Here is a 23,122-nt window from a genome sequence, read left to right as displayed (position 1 = left end):
ACCCCGTACTTCGCCCTGCCGTCACATGGCCTCGCGCCAGAGGCGAGGTCCCTCTGTTCTTACTTTAACAAACGGATTTATCTGCATGCGTGTTGTGCGCGTGATGGCTGCTCCTCATCGTCTCGTCAATCAGTTCCTTCTACGTTGTCGAGAGTCGTGGTCATAGCAGTCGTTAATGTTTGTTGTTGTATCGTTGGAGGGGGTCACTGAGAGGATGTCACAGCCGGCTGACCGCGAGCTGGACCCGGGCTGTCAGAGGGTCCTCACCCGCTCCCTGTCCTCATACTCCTTCTGCCCACCGTCCCCACAGAGTAAGGTGCCACTGAGACTTACGCAGACCACCTGGACGGTGTACGCGACGGACCCCAGCTAAAGTCTCCAAATAAACCTTTAGGATTCTGGCGGCAGGTGCAGAGACCTACCTGTCTCGTGGTAAGTAGGTACCCTTGCTTCTTAAGTTTTCGCCTACCAATCTGGGGTGAGCTGCCTCTTTTTCTGGTCTCTCCTTGACATCCATGCATGGGGCTAGTTGTGAACCAACAGTATTCTATCTTATGATTACACTACAATCTGTTTCTTGTTCTACTATTGCTAGCCATTTGGGTTGTTTCCAATTTCGGTTGTTTCCCGACATTACTAAAATAGTGTTTCTGCAACATTTTTGCATTTGTCTCTTAGTGAACATATACACGCATCTCTCTCAGGCCTACATATGAGAGATGTACAGCATCATAGGATATCTCATGTTAAGTTTTTGTGGCTATATCTAAAAACATTTCCAAAGGTTTTATAACAATTTATATTCCCACCAACTTACTGGATGAGAGTTACAGTAGTGCCATGTCTTGTGACTGCCATTCTTTTAAAATTTTAGCTTTTATAAAGAGAGTGTACTGGTATCTCGCTGTGTTTTTAAAAACAGTTTCATTGGGCTATAATTAACATACCATAAAATTCACCCATTACCCAAAGCAATCTACAGATTCAGTGCAATCCCTATCAAAATACCAATGGCATTTTTCATAGAACTAGAACAAATAATCCTAAATTTTGTACGGAACTGCAAAAGGCATTAAATAGCCAAAGTAATCTTGAGCAAGAAGAACAAAGTTGAAGATATTACACTCCCCGATTTCAAACTATTTCAAAGCTAGATGACAATCAAAACATATGGTATCGGCATAAAAACAGACACATACATTAATTTAACAGACTAGAGAGCCCAGAAATAAACCCACACATATGCGGTCAATTAACTTACGACGAAGGAGCCAAGAATATACAATGGGGAAAGGACAGTCTCTTCAATAAATGGTGTTGGGAAAACTAAACAGACACATGTAAATGAATGAAACTAGACCACTATTTTACACTCTACACAAAAATTAACTGAAAATGGATTAAGACTGTTATGTAAGATCTAAAACCATAAAACTCCTGGAATGAGAAATAGTCGGTAAGCTCCTTGATTTAAGTCTGGGCAATGACTTTCTGGATATGACTCCAAAAGCGAAGGCAACGAAAGCAAAAATAAACAACCGAGACTACATCGAACTAAACAGCTTCTGCACAGCAAAGGAAACCGTCGACAAAATGAAAAGAAAACTTACTGAATGAGAGAAAATGTTTGCCAACAATATATCTGATAAGCAGTTAATGTCCAAAATATATAAAGAACTCATACAACTCAAGAGCAAAAAGACAAACAGTCCTATTAAAAAATGGGCAGAGGATCTGAGTATAGGTTTTCCCGAGAGGACATACAGACGGCCACCAGGCACATGAAAAGATGCTCGACGTCACTGATCATTCAGGAAAATGCAAATTAAAACCACAACGAGATATCCCCTCCCACTAGTCAGAACGGCTGTTATCAAAAAGACAAAAAATAACAAGGGCAGGTGAGGATGTGGAGAAAAGGCAACCCTCGTGTCCTGTCGCGGGGCTGCACACTGGTGGAGCCACTGTGGAAACAGTATGGAGCTTTCTCAAAGAATTAAAAATGGAGCGACTGTATGACCTAGCAATTCCACTTCTGGGTATTCATCTGAAGAAACCCAAAACGCTGATTCGAAAAGATATATGCGTCCTTGTGTTCACTGCAGTATTATTTACAATACCAAGATATGGAAGCGAGCGAAGTGTCCACCAACAGATGAATAGATAAAGAAGAGGTGGTACATACGTGCAGTGGAATATTATTCAGCCATCAAAAGAATGAAATGTTGCCACCGACAGCAACATGGATGGACCTAGAGGGAAGTATGCTAAGGGAAATAATCAGACACATCAAGACAAATCCTATATGATTTTACTTATATGTGAGATCTAAAAAACAAAATATATGAACAAACAAAACGGAAACAAACTCATAGATATGAAGAATGTTTTTACGGTCGCCAGATTGGAGGGAAGTTGGGGGGGTGGGTGAAAAAGGGGACGGGATTAAGATACGCACATTGCCAGTTATAAAAACAGTCATGGGGCTGTGAGTACAGCATGGAGAATATATTCAAGAATATTGCAGTGACTATGTGTGGTGTCAGACAGGCACGAGACTTATCGCGGTGATCACCTCGTAAGCTATATAAATGTCTAATCACTTTGTCACACACCTAAAACTAATACAATGTGGTTTGTTAACTGTAATTTAAAAAAAAATAAGAAAAGAATATAATCTTGACTTTACCACCACAACAGCATAGTGCGTAAATAAGGATAATTACTCAAAATCGTATAGAAGTGAAAGATTATTTACCAAAGGGAACACTTTACCCAAGCAGCAATCATAGCTTGATCTCAGGATCAACCAACTTAGTGTATATCTAAGTCTATACCCCAAAATCATATATAACACAGCTACAAATTAATGAGACTAGTTAAAAATAACACTCCACAGTATGTGCATTCAAATGAGCAATGCTGAATGTATAGGCATTATCTTAGGCAGCTATCTGTTATTCTATAGCTCTTATTACTTGAAAAATTTTTGGAATTTCCTTAACATTTATTCAACAGATATCTTATTTCATGCTAGACGTTGGACAGAGGGCATTTATCATGAGACAGTATTTGCCCTCAAAGAAATAAGAGGTAAGTAGGAAAGAAAGACATTACCTCATGAACTATAAGAAAGTTGTTGACTATTTTGATTTCAGAACTGGGGGGGGTCTCATTCTGAATGCTCTCAAGGTATGTGCCTTTAAGCATCCATGGTGCTTTTGATCTTTTTAACGGGTCACTATTTATTCAGAATCAAGTTCGTTGAATAAGATGGGTAATAGAGTTACCAGTTTTAGTAAAACACTAGGTCTCACTAATTTTCTTGAGTGGTTCGCATGGAGAATGTAAGAAAAAATTTGCATATAAGGTAATGTAGTTAAATAGTTTTTCAGAAGAAACAAGCTTATTGCTTTCCCCAGTTGTAGTCTCTAATAATAATCCTTATCTCGGCCATCTCTCTCTTCAATGCAAAGGTATTTTTGACTCATCTGGACACCTCTGTAGCTATCAGCAGCGTGTGTGTGTGTGTGTGTGTGTGTGTGTGTGTGTGTGTTTCAGTGAGAAGATAAAACCTCATTCTCAGCAATGAAATACTAAGCAGTTCCCAAGAGTAGGAATTATTTCTCTTGGGTGAACTAATATAACTTAGAAGAACAGGAAGAAGAAGAGAAGGAAGGAAGAAGGAAGGAAGGAAGGAAGGGAGGGAGGGAGGGAGGGAGGGAGGGAGGAAGGGAGGGAACGTGCCGGATAGATGTGTTTAGATTACTACACGTGAACATTGCAGCTGGCACAGGCTAATTCACATTTTCTGAGCAGAGAAGTCACATGCCCCTCACGATTACTTTTGTTTCCGAAATTCCAAGGACAGGTAACTTTGGAGTACTGAGGTGATGCAGTAGCTTATAAACTAATGCCCAAAGTTACCTTAAAAGAATGATTTCCCCAAATATTGTGAGCACCGGCAGTGGCCTTAGAATTCGAGTCCAGTCTCTTAAGTAGTATACAGAACAGGGATCGCCGATGACATTACTGTAAATAAGACGGCCTATGAAATAGAGACAAAATAGCCAAGGAAGAGCGCGGATAGGCTCGCTCGAGCTGGGAAGCGTCCTAGAGAGAGGCCGGGTCACATCCTCCCCACACCCCAGGGTGTCTCCTTGATTTTCTTCTTTCATGAACTTTGTCATCTGAGGTCGACTCAATGCACAGCATTTCAAAGGCATCTGCTCTGTTTCGGATCTAGCTCCTTCCACTCGACTTCTTACACGTCACAATCAATAACGTGCTTTTTAATTCTATTTCCCCTACCCCCAAATGCCAGCCAATTCTTCCTCGCAATAAAGATTGTTTTATTGAGAAAAGCATTTGCTTTTTTATTTGAATTTTCTATACTTATTCACCAAATTTGGTTCTATATGAATGCTTGCTTTTTCTAAAAAAAAAAAAAAGTAGCATTGGCGATGTTTTAAAAACGAGTCTTCATAGACAACTTCACAAATCGTAATGCATCGCATGCTACCTGCTTGCGGACATTCTAGTTGAGACTATCGGACTGACGAGGGCCAGGTTACGGACTGCGTCACAAGACCCGATCCTACAGCTTCAGAGGGCGACGTTCAGACTCTTTCTAATTCCAGCTAATTGTCTTACGGGGTCAGAACCAACAAATATGCACGTGGCATCTATAAAATACCTAATAGATGGCCTACAGTTACTAAAGTATTAAAGGGTGTACTCTTGAGTTACAGTGTCACCAGTCAGACACCTGTTTCGCCTTCAGAAACCACTTACAGGTGAGTACGCCGAGCCGGGCACAACCCCGCGATCGGATGACCGCGTTGCCCTCTGCGGCGGAGACCCAGAAATGTCTTCTCTACTCCAGGTGCCTATGCTTCTGCTCCCACGTCCTCTGATCCCTGCCTGTGTGTCTCAAGTTCAACGCACTGAGGGGGTTTCTAATTGTTCTGATGAGTTACTATGACCCTCGGGACAAACATTTAATGCAAAACACTCCACACCATTCATACTGCCATCCGTTCATCATTCCCGCTTATATGCTGGCTGCCCTTAACTCAGTATCCAGCGCTGGCCTCATCACTTGACTAAGGCGATAGGGTCAGAATCTGGATGCTTCAGGGAAACCATTTATGACACTTTTGGTCACCAGGGCCTGTGGTTGTGACATTCTCAGAAGTAAAAGACCCACTACTCACACACTATATAAAAGTCGTCAGGTGTAAAATATTATAGTTTATTGAATCATAAGAAGTATGACCTAAGTCCTCATTTGTATTTTCTTTCTAGAATTATAGAGCTTTTTAATAAACCAGAAATGGTTCCCATTTCTTCTTTGAACAGATGAGAGAGAGAGAGAGAGAGAGAGAGAGAGAGAGAGACACTGACTGACTTGTGTCAAGGTTACTCAGCCAGCCGTGGAAGCAGGGTTCCAGGCAGTGGGGGGTCTTCTATTCCACAGTCACTTCACACCTTAACCTCATTTTTACATTCTGTCTTCTTTTATTTTCTAAAAACAAAACAGTAAAACAAAAGGAGATATTTTCTAAAAACAAAACGATAAAATGAGAAAAGAAAAAAGAACCCAACGACACAGAAGTTCTCGAATTCTCTATTTGAATCTTCCTCCCTGAGAGCTGGCTCAGCGGACAGTCTGGGAGGCGACACCCCTGGCTGCCCCGTCCTAGCCCTGCAGGAATGACCCTGTCCTCCGGTCTCCGTCTGCGCCACTGCGACCGCGTGTGCGGCCAGAGACGCAGTGCCCAGCCGACCCGCCTCCCTCACGGAGAAACTTCTAGAGTGGAACCTCCTCCTATTGGCACGTGGATTGTTACATCATCTTTATTCCACGGACCAGTTCACCAAGAGAAAAATACTAAAGATATCTAGATTTTTGTTTTGTTATGTTTTGCCAATTCGCTATGACGGAACTGAAAAGGTGCCAAGTTCACACGGTGCCAAGGTGAATGACAAGGTCTAACAATTTCTCTTGTCGGGTTAAAATGTTAATTCCCAGTGGGCACATCTATAGTTTACAGGCCTGGTTATCCGCTCCCCTCATGCACCCCCTTGTCCCTCACACAGTGGCCAAGACCTTATTTCCTCTAAAAGAGACAATGGAATTTCATGCCTTTCCCAATTCAGGTGCTAACCAAACGTATTTTTCATTTTAGTTTTTTCTTGGCTATCTGAGTAATTCATATGCCAAATCCCAATGAAGAAAGGAAAAGGTACCCTGTCTTTCATGCACAACAAATAATTCAATTAAAACTCATCTCATCCGGCCTCAAAAATTTTCAACAGGAAGACAGCCTGGACCAAAGCACATTGCAAGGAAGAAACAGAAAACTGAGAAGCACACAGTGCAAGCAAACTACGCTGATGCCGACTAACCAGTGATTTCATCTCATCCTGCTAATTTTTCTCCCCTCTACCCTTTAAAGAGACTCTTCTGCCTCAAAGGATGAATGGAGCTAAAAAGACAGCAAAGCCATCTGACAGGGGATAGCATATTCTGGGGCAGGCAAAGCGGTCTATGGGAAACTACCGAAGGTTACCACAGTGATCAGCTACAAAGAAAAATTAAAGAAATGAAAAGGAGTCATATTATCCCGGCCATAGAGTAGATTTTAAAGTGTGTGTGCGTGTGTGTGTGTGTGTGTGTGTGTGTGTGTGTGTGTAAAATCTAATTCGTTCTGAGCAGTTTCAGTGGTAAAATCTTAGTAGATTAATCAAAATGGGTAGGGGTAGGCTCTGTTTATCCTAAACTCAGACATGCTAAGGGAAAGAAAGATTAATCTGATAAAGGCGTCACTATTTCTAATCGGACTGATGGAAAAACGTAGTATGGCTCTGAGAGGCAAAGTCGCATGAATTATAGTGAAGTGATGAACTACCTTGAAGCCGAAGCAATCAAATAGATAGCTCTAAAAATTACTACGGCATCTTTATTCAATGCTTTGGTGCAAGTGTCCGCATCTTGGCCTTTTTTACAAAAAGCAGCACTTTGTCATAGTTGGTGAAATTAAATCTTAATAGGAGAGCCTCAGCTAAGGCTGCTACCCTTTACTTATCAAAATTAATTTCTTTTGAGGAAAGGGCATTCGATAATGTTTTCGATTCGCAAAATAGTGAAAGATCCAAGAGAAGAGTTAGCAAGCATGTTTTTAAAATCCTGTCACATATTCCTATCTGCACATTCTGCGATTTTTAATTAAAAGTAATGTGAAACATTTGTTACTCATCCTTGTCTTTCTTATAAATAATTTAGCAAGTGATTATTTTGTCTTCAGGAAAAAGAAGATGATTCTCTCTAAATTATTATGATTGAACAGAATAAAGTCAAGCTGTTTACGTAATTGGTAGCGAAGAACAAGTAATCCCTATTGCATTATTTTGTTTCGACACTTGCTTTTGTCTGATGAGATAAAAATTTCAAAATATGGGGATACAAAGATATTTCTCCCAAAAAGGTACCTATGATCTTACTACCCAGAAATAGCTACCATGAACATTTTTTACAATCCGCAAATGTATACGTATACACGTACTATACAAGCACCTGCAAGTGTTTTTTATAAAAGCGCACACATTATGCAGTGTGTATGTACACACACACGCAGAGATTTTTTGACAGACTTAAGCTATGCGGGATTTTTGCATCCAGCCTTCTTTTCTTAGAAAGACATTCGAGTATTTTCATAGCTAATAGGTGAAGATCTATGTGAACCTGTTTAACGTCCTTGTAATATTGCCTTGTACGTCTTTTCTCCTTTATTTATCTTAGCATATAACAAGCGCTCACGTTGTTTTCAACCTCGACACCATTGTAAACAGAATATACCTTTGAATTAAAACCTATTTAAAATCACACACAAATATGAAAGTTTTTTATCTAGACTACTTTACATGATGAGTTACAAATACTAGATAAATGCTCCAATGGGTCATAATACTTTATAAACCTTGAAACTGCAATTCCACTAGCATTATAGACATGTGTGTTTCTATTAGTTCAGAATATTTCATATTTCCCTTCGTGCATTCCTTTGGAGTCATTAAAAGACAGATATCGGTATCTGCGTTTAACATACTGACTTCCACGTCGAAGCACCCGAAGTAATAAGTGAAGGAGAGGAGACTGACATTAAATCTAGACAACACGAGCTGCTTCTGTGTCCCTTCCGAGGGACCTGAGCTAGCTTCCCCTGGGTCTGGGGTGTGGAGGATGCCTGGAGAATTCTAACCAGCATGATTTGCTCATTTCTGCCTCTTTTCCGTTAACTGTAGTGACCTGTGCTCTCTTCATCCAACGCCTCCTCTAACTGGGCTGAAAATGCCAAAATATCTCCTAGATGCCTCACTTTGGTCATAAGCATTTCTCGGTTTTTAAACACCTTAGCAGTAACACTCATTGAGAGCTAGCTTATTCTGAGATCTCGAATTTTATGTGGGTCTTTGCTCTTCCCTATAGTGTAAACGCTGGCAATCGGAGACCCCAGACACTATTTATTCAGAAACCCTTAAAGAGGTCTCGTACTTGGAATAACACACATAATGAATACAGTATTTTAAACTATACTGTATCAACACAGTATTGAGAAATGTTTTAGCTTTTGGACACTGACGATATTTTTTTCATTTGATTGTGTAAAACTATTTTTCTATTGTATTAATTGATTTAAAGAGAAAGAGTCTATTTTAGAAAAGAGATTTGAAAAACAAAGCCCATGTGTTTGAATGTTGAAAACCATTAGGCTAGAATGAAAGGTTATGCATAAAGGTTATTATTGCATGGTTTTTAAAATGCTAGACAGTTAAGTCACTCTCATTTGAGTTGTTACTTAAAATGGTTTTGAAGCATTTCTTAGCAAAAATGCATACCTTTATAAAATTTGTCCAGCTTTTGAATACATTTTTCCATAGTTCGAGAAGAGATCGATTGGTGGCAATACAGTTTGGAAATTCTAGGAGGAAAAAGAGCAAAGATTATCACAAAGATCTTACTGACTTTGCATTATTATTAATGACTGTTACTATTTTGTTACAATTTACATTATACTAAACTGCTGAATATGTAGATTTTAATTGTCCTTCCAATTTTCCATCATATTCTCAAATAAAACAACATTCACAGGTAAGTTTTAACAGTTGAATCAGAGAGATTGAAACTTTCTTTCTTTATTTTTTAGGCGAGGCAATCCTCGGTTGACCTCACAGATTGCAAGGACCTTGTCAGTTTATAATCCCTTATTTTATTATTATTTTTTATGCCTACAGCACCTGGTCTTCCTAGGTGGTCTCCCATTCAAGTACTAACCAGGCCCGATCCTGCTTAGCTGCCGACATCGACAAGACGCTCTGACCAATGCATTGATTGGACAAAGCCGCTTGTCTTCAACAGGCTTACAGTCTGTTTTTTACCTTGACCTCTAAGGCCCCAAGTGACCCTTCTCCCCCTGGGTCCCTTTCTGACATTTCTGCATCATGTAATCATCTCTAGAAACACCTGTTTACCGAGCATGTCTTCTCTCGGAGCCTATAAAGGCCCCCAGCTGGATGGCTTTGCGCCCAGTCATTCCTATGCTTCCTTCCCTCCTACACCACGTGGCTGTCGCGCGAGGCCCTGCCCGGCCACCTGCAGATGACACACCAGCCCTGAAACTTCCTATCGCTTTCACTGGCCCTATTTTCTTTGCAGCAATGGCTGCTCTTTGATTTTTTATATTTATTGATTTTGTGTCCCCCATAAGATTATGAGCTTTGTTTTGTGCAAAGTAAATGTTTGTTGACTGCATGGATGGTAGAGGAAAGGTGACATACTCAGATAACTACAACAGAGGCCAGCCGTGGTGAGTACCACAGAACTGATTCAAAGGCATGGACGAAGAGCTCAGAGGGAGGTTGGGTCATTTTTGTTGGGTCACGTCTTCAGCATTTGAAGACAGACATGAATGCTTTCGTGCAGATTAAATAGGCAAAGTCACTAAAGAGGTAAAGTACTAAATTATTAGCAGACACTGTTAATAAATGGTCAGACTATATAAAGGTGTATGTTTCTCCTTAAAAAGGGGGCCTATCTTCAATGAAGATAATTTTGGATAATTTTTTTTTTCCTTAAGAAACCTTGGGAAGAAAGACATTTGCCCTGGGCTCACCTCTTGAGGGAGGTCCCTTTGTTACAAACACATCAGATAAATGCATTAAAGGACACGCAGGTACTTGTCACTCGGGATTGGCTCAGGTATGATGGAGCCCCCAACCCTCAATATCTGCCTTTATGCTAATGCTGGTCGGGCCCCAGGGGCACTGCTTTCAAGTACAAAAAAATCTGAGTGACAAAAGTGCTCAGATAAAAGACAAATTGATTTGAGTATAACCCTTCTTCTTGGATGGCATCGACGTGACAGAACTTGATGTAATGAAGCATCATTTGTCTGTGGTGCTGAACATCCATGGTCTCACTTCCTTTTAGTTCCAAATTGTGATTCTAGGGTTACTCAGGAATCTACGCAGAATTTGCAGCAGGTACATGTGGACTTTCAGGAACATTGTGCAATTTTAAAGAATTCACATCACTCTTAAATTTCAGTGTATGAATCTTAAGCATATGTGTGATGCATGATAGCGATTATTTTATGTTGGCACTTGATGAACCTAGAACTGTGAATAGTTTTAGTTTAAAAAAATACATATAACAATAATTAATTTAATTTTCAAAAAAGGTAAATGAAATGGTTAGTTTTATTTAAACTATCTTAGTTTAAGTTTTTGATATTTATTAATTATATTTAGTTTTCATTTTAATAGATCATTTTGAATATTTAAAGTAAGTTATTTTTTAAAATGTATATTTCAATTTTTGTTGTTTACATTTATTTCAAATTACTTTGGATATAAATATATTCAGATTATATATACTTTAAATTCATTGAATGATTATAGTAGAAAAGAAAGATCTAAAATCAAGAATCTGAGCTTCCATTTTAGGAAACTAGAAAAAAAGCAAATGAAATCCAAGTGAAAAGAAGAAATAATAAAATCAGAGCAAAAGTCGCGAAATTGAAAACAGGAAATAGAGAAAATTAACAAAACTAAAAGCTGGTTCTTTGAAAAGATCAATAAAATTAATAAACACCGAGCCAGTCTAACTAAGAAAAAGGGGAGAAGACTCAAATTACTAATAATTACTAAAAAGATGGGACATTACTACTGATACCATGGACATTAAAAGATTAGAAATAGAGAAGTATTAGGAACAGTTGACCATGAATTTGATAGCTGAGATGAAATGGACCGATTCCTTAAAAGAAGCAATCTACCAAAACTCACACAAGGAGAAACAATATGAATAGGCCTACGCGTATTTTAAAAATTGAACTGATAATTAATAACCTTCCCAAACAGGTCTAGATGATTTCATTGGTGCATTCTACCATACCAACCACCCACTCTCTCTCTCTCTTCTCGCTCTCTCTCTCTCTCTCTCACACACACACACACACACACACACACACACACACACAACCAGATGATACCTATTCTCTATAACTCATTCTGTTTCATCAAAGATAAAATGGAGATACTGACCTCACAGGGTTGTTGTGAGGATTAAACAGGAAGAAACGTCCGTCACCAGCGCTAGTATATTCTTCTCTCTTTCCTTCAATGGTAAAAGTCTATTCATAGTCTACCTACCATGTTCTTTCAAAAATCAAATTAAATAGATTTCATTCATACCTGTGAAGCAGGTGAGACTACTTATGGTGAATCGATGTAGTGAAACAAGGACCCAAAGGCTTTTGATCACATCCTCCATCGGCAAAAGTATTTTGAACATGCGCTCTCAACATATGTCTAAGTTATTTGTGCTAAATTATATATGTGTAACACTGTGGTAGTATAATTTAATGTTAACTAGATCTGTAAATGAGATAAAAATAGAAACGGAAGTCTAATATTTTATGCCTACATTCCTGTGTATCCTCCTGTATGCTTAATTTTGAACCCCTCCAATATAATAAATGAAGACTCACTTAATTCCAGGTTATAAGTTAATCTGCGCATCTCATTAATATCTGATCATCTACAATATATTAGGGGTGCTCCTGACGAAGGGTACCCAAACTCAGTCCCGTCTCCCACGAGTGGGAGCGTCGCACGGCAGGCACTGACAGTCGTGTAGATAAACAAGGATTGCCTCTTCAAGTACCTACGCTCTACATCCCAGAAAGAAAACCAGAATTTTTTATACCACTGTTATTTTTTAATTTAAAACCTCCCATTCTTACTTGGCCCCAGGCAACCAATAACTGTTGCTTACCTCTGATACAGAAGAGGCGAATATGCCATTTAGACAGCTTTAGTTTTGGGAAAAAATCTGTTGCTGATTCTTATTGGTTTAAAATTTGCCCGTAATATATAAAACCGGCCACCCCGCCACGGGAAGCTATTGATGAGCTCAAAAAACCACCTGCACAACACTTGCGCAGTGTCACTTTCTAAAGGAGGGGTTGGGGACTGCTTTTCTGAAAAATAGCCTCACGAAGACAAAACACTGGGGATGGTAATTCTAATTCCTGCCACAGCCCTTGCTTGCCAGAGCAGACAGCTTTTGCTGTTAGGATGCCCAGCCAAACACAAATAATCCACTGCCAGAATGAGCTCCTTGGGACAATTTAGGCATCTTTGGAAGCGAACGGCTCTTTGAGCTGGAATGCAGCCCAGGTCCATTTTCAAACCCAAGTCAAAATGACAAAGAGCAAATTTCCTGGGCCAGTCACCCCCGAAGTGTAAGATCACTTTAGGTTAGCAGATGCACCGCTTCTCTAGTTATTTAAGGCTTTGGTATACACATTACTACTTTTATTTCAATGTGGGTATTTCCAAATGCTAAAGTTATATATTTGAGTTTTTATTGGTTTCCCCCCTCCCTCACATTTTTACATATCTTGCCTTCTTATTAGTTTCATCTGTCTTTCTCTTGTTTAGTTCATGTCCCTCCCCCATCTTTAAAACTCTGGCTATAAACGCACAGATGGGAAATAGCAGGCCAGACATGTAAGCTGAAACGTGTAAACTTATCGTATTACGGTGTTTTTGTATTACGGCCATAATAAAAAAGAAACAAGATATAAAGATATATCAGAAGAAATAGATGTAGATATAGAAATAGAGAGATACATGTAACACATGGCCTTCACTGTTTAATTTCAACTACAGACGAGAAGAATGGCATCTAAATGAAAGTCGCAGAAGTGGAACATCCAACGAGCTACAACGTGCAGTTGGAATGACCTGCATCCTGTTGGTTGATTCGACAGCAGAGCTAAAGACGGCAGGATAAGAGTTGCCTGTAACGTTATTTTCGTATACGGTGACGGCCCGTTTCAAATGCCGAGAGAGGGAGATGCCAGGAGAAACTGGCATGAACGGGAAAGTGCGGCTTGCGCATGGTTAGTGGACTGGAAAAACGCGGCAAAAATGTTCAGAGAGAACATGGTTTAAGGGGAATCACTTAGAATACGAACAACAGCTGAAACCTGGATTGTCGTGTTCCAAAATAGCAAGTGTTTCTTATGGGAAAGAGAACGCCTCGTGTGATCTGGTCCTCCGGGAAACCACGGAGGGGGATTGATGGCTCAAAGGTCGCACCGAGCTCTCCACGGTACTCCCGGGTTTGGCCCAGTGTCTCACACAGAGTAGAGGCTCGATAGATATTGTCAAGGGAATGACTGAATTATGAGTAAACGGTTGGCCCTGGGGACACCGTGCACCTGTTCGAAGTCTCAGTCTGAGCTTTCCGGAATAGCAAACCTTTACTCTGTCGTTCAGCCCTGTCACCCCGGAAACCACACGGAGGAGATGGGAACTGTGTAGCATGGCTGTCATCACCGAGAGGTCCTCGCAGAGCCCACCCCACACTCTGAAACCACTTTTCCAGCTGTGCCCGGTTCCCTCTGAGCCTCCAGTAACTTCAGGCCAGAAGTATTTGGGGGACAGAGAAGTCGGGATGGAGGGAGGGTGGGAGGGAGCAGGGAGGGACAGCAGGGAGAGAGAGGAAGGGGGATCTGTCTGTGAGTTTGATGAGCAATGGAGAGGGCTCTCTTCGTCTTATCTGTTTTATTGCCAGTTACCAACACAGTGCCTGCCGCACATCAGGACTCAACAAGTCCTGGCTGAGTAGAAACACAGGATTTCGCTCTGAGACTCTGTTTTGCGAGGATGAGAACGCCCAGATTCATCAGTAAATAGGCTGTTCAATAACGACTTTAAAAACCCCTGCTACCATTGAGCCTCATTATTCGGATTCCTTATTTGCAAGTTCATCCACTTGCTAAAATTTATTTGCCACCCAAAATCAATACTCACAGAGCTTGCAGAGTGAATCAGAGATCTGAGCGGAGTGGAGAAAAATTTGAGTCACCAGATGCACACAGCTGTGGCCTGCCTTCTCGTGCTCTATTCAGTGACACCTTTTCCACATTTTCGTTCTTTTTGTCGGTGATTTCACTGTTTACAGTGGACCGCAAGCATAGTGCTGAAGTGCTGTCTAGTGCTCTTGAGAACAAGAAGGCTGCTGTGTAACTTGCAGAGCATGTGCATTTGTGAGAGGAGCTTCGCTCAGGCAGGGGTTATAGGGCTGTTCGATGCTAATGAATCAACGATATATATGTGTATACACGAGAATAAGAACTCTGTAAGCAGAGACACACATAAAGCAATGTTACGCATTGTGTAGCTGATCAGAGACTTGCAGGATGTGTTTCCCCTGGTTGCAATGGCTCAGCATGCGCTAAGTCGGCGTTCGCAGTGACTACATCAGCTACTGCAAATTCAAGGACAGACCGCACATCTGCAGGAGAGTCGAGCTCCATCACGACATGCTCTGCCAGCATAGCACAGGCCGCACGCCCCCTTGGGCACGAGTAACACGAACAGACGAATGGATGAGAATGTGAGCACGTGTAACGAACTTACGGAGTCGATATTGTTTACTTCTCTGTACGGGTGGTTCGCAAATAATTCTTCATGAGTACGAACCATATATAGATGATAACCTAAAATATTATTTTATAAGCGTTGTCATTTTAGTATGATTTCTCTAAGATTAAAAATACGATAAGGTATAATTGAAGATTTAATAGACTTCTCCTCATCCCCTACTAAACCTAGCTTTTCATATTATCATCGGGAATTGTTTAATTTCTTTCTGCTCTTTTTGGAAGGCAGCTATGCTCACCACTATACCACTGACATCGCCTCTTTCTGCTCTTTTTGAAGAATTGGTTTTTAAAAATTCGTTCTTGCTTCCTTTCCATTCCTTTCCCTTCCCTTCCGTCGTTCCTTTCTTCCAAAAGAAAAATCAATCAAGCGCCCGCTTGTGCCAAGCGCTCTTCTAGGACCCAGAAATGAGTAAGCTCGGCACAAATTCCTGTCTTTATGAAACTTAAATTTCTAGTGATCAGACACAGACAATAAGCAAATGTCAAGTGATAGCAAGTGCTATGAAGAAAAATAAGGCAGGGTGAAGGAGAAGGGCCGAGGGAAATTGGGAAGGGCTTGCGGTTTCGAACCGGGCGGTCAGGACAGGTGGCCCGAGGTGACATCGGTGCACACGTGTCTCCACGCAAACCGAACTACGTTTTTGTCACTACACCACGACTGTCATTTCAAGTAACCGAAACCCACTCAGCCACCCTACAGAGACGGATCGATCTGCTCTCAGATTTTTGGAGGGCAAAATTTTCCAAGGTCTGGAAGCGCTCGGCGCACGTGGCCCTCGTGGGGCGGAAGGCGGGCGAGCCTCGAGCGCTCAGAAATGGTGGCTTGTTTCTCCGCAGGCAGCATGGACGGGGCACCACGGCCTTGCCGTATGTGAACAGAGCTCCGTTAATTTCACTTCCTCCGACGGGCGCCATCAGATACTGATGCTGTCATCACACGCATGTGCTGACGCCTCCCAGCCCCCGAGGCAGGGGTGTGCGATGGTCCAGCAAGTGATGGGGCCTAGCCCCTAATTTCTAGTTCCCCCTAGGGCATTTGCATCCCTCATGCAGCTCGGCCCATGAGAGACATTGGGAGAAGTGAAGAGGACCATTAAGAACAGTTACCTGTTTCTTTCATTGATACCACTAATGGTGTGTAATGTCAAACAGTAATTAGCCAGAAAAAAAAAGTCACGTGGAAATGCCACGTGAGGCATGGCTTGGGTAAGTGGCAGCTGAAGATTTTTTTTTTTTAAGATAGCAACAACTAATTTTGGTTACGGTTTGCTTTTCTTTTGGCGATTATGGGCTCCCGTGAGAAAAAGGATCCTCTTCCATGAGAAGTACTGACAGAATGCATCCTCCCTCCACTTTTGCTAAATTATCTACATCTAAGTTTTAGGGATGAGATTTATTATAATTTCTTGGTTAGCTGGAGGGGAGGCCCCGGCATAACATGTCTTGCTCGTTTTCTGATTACCTCCGAAAGAGCAAACATCCTGAAGCAGTGCACTGGATAACCTATGCGGCGCAGCTAACTAAAATGAAGGGCCATTTAATCTGTTATTTCAATGGCTTCAAAAGCGCAAATCTTACCCTTGGAATCAACTAGTCATCAGATCTTAAAACAAACAGTAATATTGCCTTGCCTTCATAAAAGCCAGTTTATCTCCCTCTGAAGTATATCATTTTCATCAAACAATGTTTTTGTTTTTTTACTCTTCTACTGTGAAAATACGTTTGATGATGTTTGGTGTAAAAATTAAGAAATTAGTGTCACAGCAGGGAGTCTGCCAACAACACTCCTTTAATCTTATCCTTCAAGCAGCGGCAGAAAACGTATTAATTGCAGTTTAATTTATGCAACAAATATTTCATTTTAATTACGCTTAATTTTTGTCAGCTATAAAAATGTCAAATAGTTCCGACAGTTTTTTCGCACGCGTTTTTTTTCTTTAAGTGAAAGAATTAAAATCAAGTGCCGTTTCTGAAAGAAATTATGAAAGATTTCTAATTACTGCTTATGTTTTTGAAAAATTGCTAATCGAGTGGCCCCAAAATAACGTCTGGGAACATGCGAACTTGCAGCTTTATTACTCAATATTTATAATTCTTAGTAATATACATGCATCATTAACATGATGACATTCTCACAGGAAGGTTTTTTTTTTTTCCCCTGTAATTATAGGATATATTGATAACTGTCATTGAATGGTGGATTTTCTCTACAGAAATGTTTTTGTTAATTCCTCTCAGGAAAACTAAGACAAGAATAAGCGAAGCTGATTGCTGCTGATAGCGGCGCTGAAGCAAAGAGTATTTACCGTGAACAGACGCAGAAAGGGGAACAGGACGCCAACCCGCTGAGGCTGAACAGCGCTAATTACATTCGGCAAATATTTATGAAGCTTTTACTAGGTGCACATCCTACCCAAACAGCCAGTCTCATATAAAGATGCTGCCTCCTCCTGGAAATCCTCCTTCGGATGTAAATCGAATCTCCCTGCGTGAATGCCTGCGGTGCACAGTGACAGCCTTCTCGGGCCCTTGTCGATTTTGTTTTGTATCGTGGCAATTCCCTGACGTGTTTCGGCTCCTCCCCCAGACCATAAGGTGCCTGGGGGCAGGATCCGGGCCTTCTGTGTTTATATCCACCGTCTATCCCCATTCAGATATACTTGGAAGTGAATGAAATGCTCTGGGGGTTACGTTTTTGGAAATAATGCTATCGTTTCAAAAGCCTCTCTAGAAAAGTTGTGTAGACCTGTATTTTGAAGTTGCTCATCTGGAAGACTGCAGGTTTTAAGATGGCAGAGCAATGAATTCCACGCCCTGTCTTATCCTCTCAGCAATGCTCCCTGTGCCCAAACAGGGAGGGTTATAAACATCTACCAAACTGCATCTTCAGTGAAGCCAGGAGTCAGTGGCGACTCTGAAGTATAATTTATGTGGAGAAACAGATACGGACTGGTACCATTCCAGACCTGGAAGGAATGTAGACCGGGGATGGCCTAGTGTTTGGAGAAGGGCCACTCAGGAACCCTTTCCCCTCCCCACCCAAACTGTGACCTGGGTGGTAGGCCACCTAGGCATCCCACAGGGGAGGGAGGCACAGGGCTGGCCTGAAGACCCAAAGGAAGGATCATGTAACCTGCAAGCTCCCTCTCCACGCTCCCCAATGGGACAATAATACCTCCCCACCAAAAAACTAAAACAAAAAACCCAATGGAAGACACCAGGTACAGCAGAGAGATAAATACATAAATAAATAATTTAGATGAATTTGAGACAATACAAGAAGTAGAACAAACTATTATTAAAAATCTAAAACAAATATTCTAAGAAACATTAGAAAGGATAATGTGCCTATTAAGCAAGTAATATAGGTGCTACTATAAAAAGATTTTTAAATAGCTTTATTTAATTAGCAATATGAAAGCAAAAAAAAAAATTGATAGAAAAATTGGAATTTAACACCAAGCACAACAAAATGGAAATAGGAGGTAAACGATTAAAAAAATAAGTTGAAGATCGATGTAGAGAATTTCATCTCTAAGAGATCTAATAAATAAAAAAAAAATCTGAGAAAACAAAGAGAAAAGAATTAGGAAAAAATGCAAGAAAATTTCCCCAAAGCAGAATGACAGATAACACACATGGCTTAAGACAGAGCGGAAACAACTTTCAACTTCAAATTCTCTATCTGATCAATATCGATTACATGTGAGATGTAATGTTCAGAAATAAAAATTATATTGGAAGGCTGTTACTGGGTATGAAGAAATTTGACAAGAAGTGTGAAGAAAATTGAGCAAATGGGGAAAAAGGCGCGATTATTAACTCCAGGAAATGTACAAAGTTAGACAAGAAGGAAACGCCATTTTGGAATATTTCTTGGTTCAATAGCAAACAATCTTCCCACAGTCAAAAAGTATATACAAAACCTGGATATTTTTGTTAACTCAAGACTTGTACTCTAAGAAAACATGAAGATGACGGCATACGAGAGCTAAATTCTCATCTTCCGGAGGTGAAGGTTAATGGCGAACACCGACAGCTGATAAATCACGATGCCGCCATATTATTAGCTGGGAGATGAAGGAGTTGAAAGTGTGTCTTTGGAAAGGAGGACCGTACACAAAAGATGGGAGGGTTGAGTCGGGGTATGCCGCTCAGCATTACAAATCTGTGAGCATAGTTACTTTAACGAGGCACATGTTTCACTTTGATATAAATAAAGTAAAAAATAATAATAATAATTAGTGCATCAAAACATTTACTATTCCTCTTGGATTTAAGTTTTCTTTCTACTTGGACACTTATCAACTGTATTCCTCTCTGTAATTGGTGCCCTTTTTGTTTTTTTGGTCATTTATATAAAATACCTAAACATATAGTTTCTAATTCTTTTTTCACATTTTTCTTTTGGAACGTTTTTAACAATGCTTTCCATACATGAGTCTATGTAATAAAACATCTTAAAATTCAGGTAAGATAGTGAATGGAAATTAATGTATTTTATAATGCCAACCCCTTGACAAGCTTTGGGAAAATGACATGCACATTTACTAGTCTATGTACAACACCTAATGTCTACATTTGAACCAAAATTATTAAAGACAAAGATCTATTTTCTGAACTAGTGTCCTTTTCCCCAACGAAATCAAATTATGGAAGTAATGTGCATTTCCTCACAAACTATTTCATACTCGGATGCCCTTGAACTTTACTGAGTCTGAACTCGAAAACATGTATAAGTAAAATACCTTGGAATTCAAAATACTAAGAAATGTTTACTTGTTGTGGCCATTTATTTCACAATTTAAATATAACTCCTAACTTATTTAAACTTTATAAATAAAAGACTATCACATTGAAGAACATTAACATATGATACATCTCAATATTTAATACATTATTTCACTATTATTTTTGAACAATATAACATTATTTAAAGATTAAGAGGATATCAAAACAAAATAATTTCAATAATTATGGCTTTTTGAAACTTTATGGTTGGCACGGGCCACTTATGAGAAAAAAACCCTTGAATAAAGTTAAATTCAACTGTGTATGTATTATCTTCACTTATATCACTTTTGTTCTGAGAATAAGAATTTATCAGAAACAAAGTAAAAAAAAAAGTGTGTCTCACTGTGGCCAATATATGATATCTGCTAAATAGCTGATATATTTCTTTTTAACTTATACTTTCAAAACTAAACCATTAATATGTTATATTGTTAGTAAATGAACTATATGCAATTGATACTTAAAAATACTTGAGAAACTCTGACATGTTAAGTGGGTTAACCACTTATAATGTTGCTTCAATTAACATTCTATTTACTAAACCTTTTACAAAATATATGAAATAAATTCAATCTAAGAAAAAAATAAAACGAGTACAAAAGTAGCATATTCTACATAGTTCAGATTTGGCTCTGATGTAAATAGAATAAAATCATTTACTGAGGTTTTAACATGCATTATACCCATGAGCAACTTGAAGGTTAATATGATTTATTAATAGAAAACATCTCTGTATTAAGCTTGATGAGTTAAAAGTGTTTTAAACAAATCAAAATCTTCCAGGTTACTCATAGTATCTTTTTAACAAATAACCAGAATGCTCTTGACCTGTTCAATGTTACTAAGTAAAATTTAGACAACTCTATATTCACTTTACTTAAAAAAAGTATAAAAATTGTTTTATATTTAAAAACCACATTAAAACTCTATCATAATTGTAATATTAATATACTAGACCAAAATCGTTATGAGTTGTAGATTCTTTATGCAAACATTATTTGGCAATATAGTTTAAGATATTGATATGTAATACTTCATATATCTCTTACATTGACATATGTTTAGCTGATACGGATTATGATGTGTGTTAGTCGTCACTAATGATATTTCTAGAAACCCATTAGTTTCTAAGAGCTTGAAAATTAATGGCAAAGTATTTCAATTAGTTTTGTCTGCTCTCCAACTACATGGTTAGGACCTATCCAAATTTTCAAAACTGTTAACGTGATTTAGTGGATATTAACCTCACACAATGTTCCATTAAGCTCTTATCCATCATGAGGGCCAGTTAATTAGCCTACGGGAAGAAATTCCTCTTCCAAGAAATCTTATATTTAGAGCCCTAAGAAAAACTCTTGTCCATCTCCACCATCGATAGTACGTGAAAGAATTGGCTTCGGATGTGGGAGGAAAATTGGAAACAATAGCTATTAACGCTGATGTCTTCATGGGTGGAAGAAGACATCACAGAAGGACCTGGTGCTCAGACTGTCCTACCAGCAAGTCGTCTGAAACTTTCAAATAGCAGATAATTCTTAGTCTGAGTAAATTGTATCAGAACGCCTTCTTACTTAACTTCCGACTTCCTTGCAAGCATTAGAGTTGGATTTCTTTTGAGCCATTGCTTTCTCAAGAGAAATTTCTATCTCTTCAAGGGAGTTCAGGATCATGAGTGGAAAACACAAAATGTTTGAGCTACAGAAGCCAAGCTGTAGGCTAGGCTTTCTACAGGGACTCGCTGCTGGCAGGGCCTCTGGGCCATGCAAAGAAGAGCTGTGAGAGGCAGTACCTGGTTCGAATTATAAATTTTCAACGTTCTCACCAGTTACCAGTGTTGGAGAACTAGGGACAAAAGATGCCAAATGACAGGTGCTCTCTGTGGCTGACAGTGAACGTGGCCAGCGCTCTTCGAATAGGAGGAGGATGAAGGAGGCAAATTACACCGGCCCACAGAGGAAAAACAGACCCTCGCGTTAAAGCCTGGGATGAAAAGCAGATGTCTGAAAATCATCATTTCCAGGAACCTAAAGAACATTTCACTGTTAGAGAATTATTTGCCAACCTCAATGAACTAAAAATACGGATGCTATAAATGAGAGCCAAAGACCAAAAGGATATGAGTCTACAATAACAGGACTAGGTACCCATAAGGACGGCAAGGTCACGGATGTTAGGTGCAAGGAGTAAATAGACTAATATTACAATAGCAGAATTAAAATTCTCTTTAGAGGTAACGATGGGCTATTCTAAGTTGAATTGGTGATAAAAGTAATATTACGGAATGAAGAAAATGATTCACAAAGGGACCCCCTTACACGCGCACACACACGCACGCGCACACGCACACATGCATGTGCACGCACACACAGATTCAGTCTTATGTCATATTTCTTTTGTAGCAGTCATTGATAGATTACAAAATAATATCTATAAAGCTAAGAGAAAAATGGGAATTTAGTATTTTACACACACTCTAGTTGTCGCTTACTTATGAAAGTAACAGAGAGGCATTCTTAGATATCGTATTAATTGGGATTAGACGCAGCTGCAACTGACAGAAAGACCGAATTAACAGTGATTCAAACGACTGTGAAGTTTATTTCTCTTTGCACGAAAGTCCAGGGTTGGTGTGATACTCCACAGCATAAGGGACCCACGATTCTATGTGTTTGCTCTATCTTTTGAGGCCTGCATAGATCCAAGGATTAAAATACGACCGAAGACGTCAATCAATCTCTAGCTGTCAAATCCTCCGTTCCAGACGTCTGGAAGAAAGAAAGGAGGGGAACGACACTCGTTTGCGTTAAAATCGCCATCTATTGGAGGCGGTCCACCGAGGGATCCTTGAGGGCCTACGTGTCTTGCTGAACGTGTCAAAATCACAAAGTCTTGATCACTCTTTTACCCAGATGGCAGGTGCCACTTCCCAGTATTGTTTATGTAACTGGGGATCCTGGGAAGCGACGGAGCCCCTCACGGTATGTGTCGCAGACCTGCAAAGCACCTGGTCTCCCTGGAGACGGAGCAGGCTGTGTGCCGCTTCCTGCGGGAGTGGAGGACCTCCTCCGTGCAGGGCTTTCCTCCTCCGGCATGCTTGCCTATGCGGCCGCGCCTGACGCCCCTACCTGACGGTGGCACCCGAGACTCAGGGGACTGGCAGGCTGTGCCATCACTTTCTTCCGCTTTTGCCGTAAAGGAAAATTCTTTGACCTAGGAAGCTTGTGCCTTCTACCAGCAACTGTGGAGCCACAGCAGACTAATTTGTGTAGTGCTTTCATGTTTTCCTGTTAGTTGTCCTCCATGTC

General features: G+C 40.1%; 1 protein-coding gene across 2 annotated transcripts in view; it reads right to left on the bottom strand.

Annotated features, from left to right (window-relative positions):
- Positions 1–5,233: 5,233 nt before the first annotated feature.
- The window catches only part of SPATA17 (spermatogenesis associated 17), a 116,009-nt gene continuing 98,120 nt past the window's right edge, over positions 5,234–23,122 (bottom strand). For both annotated transcript variants that reach the window (XM_015592761.2, XM_006916226.3), the window contains 2 exons: positions 8,902–8,984; positions 5,234–5,527 (listed from right to left, as the gene is read on the bottom strand). In XM_015592761.2, the coding sequence (XP_015448247.1) occupies positions 8,904–8,984 (81 nt within the window). In that variant the 3' untranslated portion in view covers positions 5,234–5,527; positions 8,902–8,903. The remainder of the gene's footprint in view (positions 5,528–8,901; positions 8,985–23,122) is intronic.

The sequence above is a fragment of the Pteropus alecto genome, unplaced genomic scaffold, assembly GCF_000325575.1.
Source record: "Pteropus alecto unplaced genomic scaffold, ASM32557v1 scaffold65, whole genome shotgun sequence".
Taxonomy (NCBI): Eukaryota; Metazoa; Chordata; class Mammalia; order Chiroptera; family Pteropodidae; genus Pteropus; species Pteropus alecto.
This window is presented reverse-complemented; position numbering and strand designations above follow the sequence as displayed.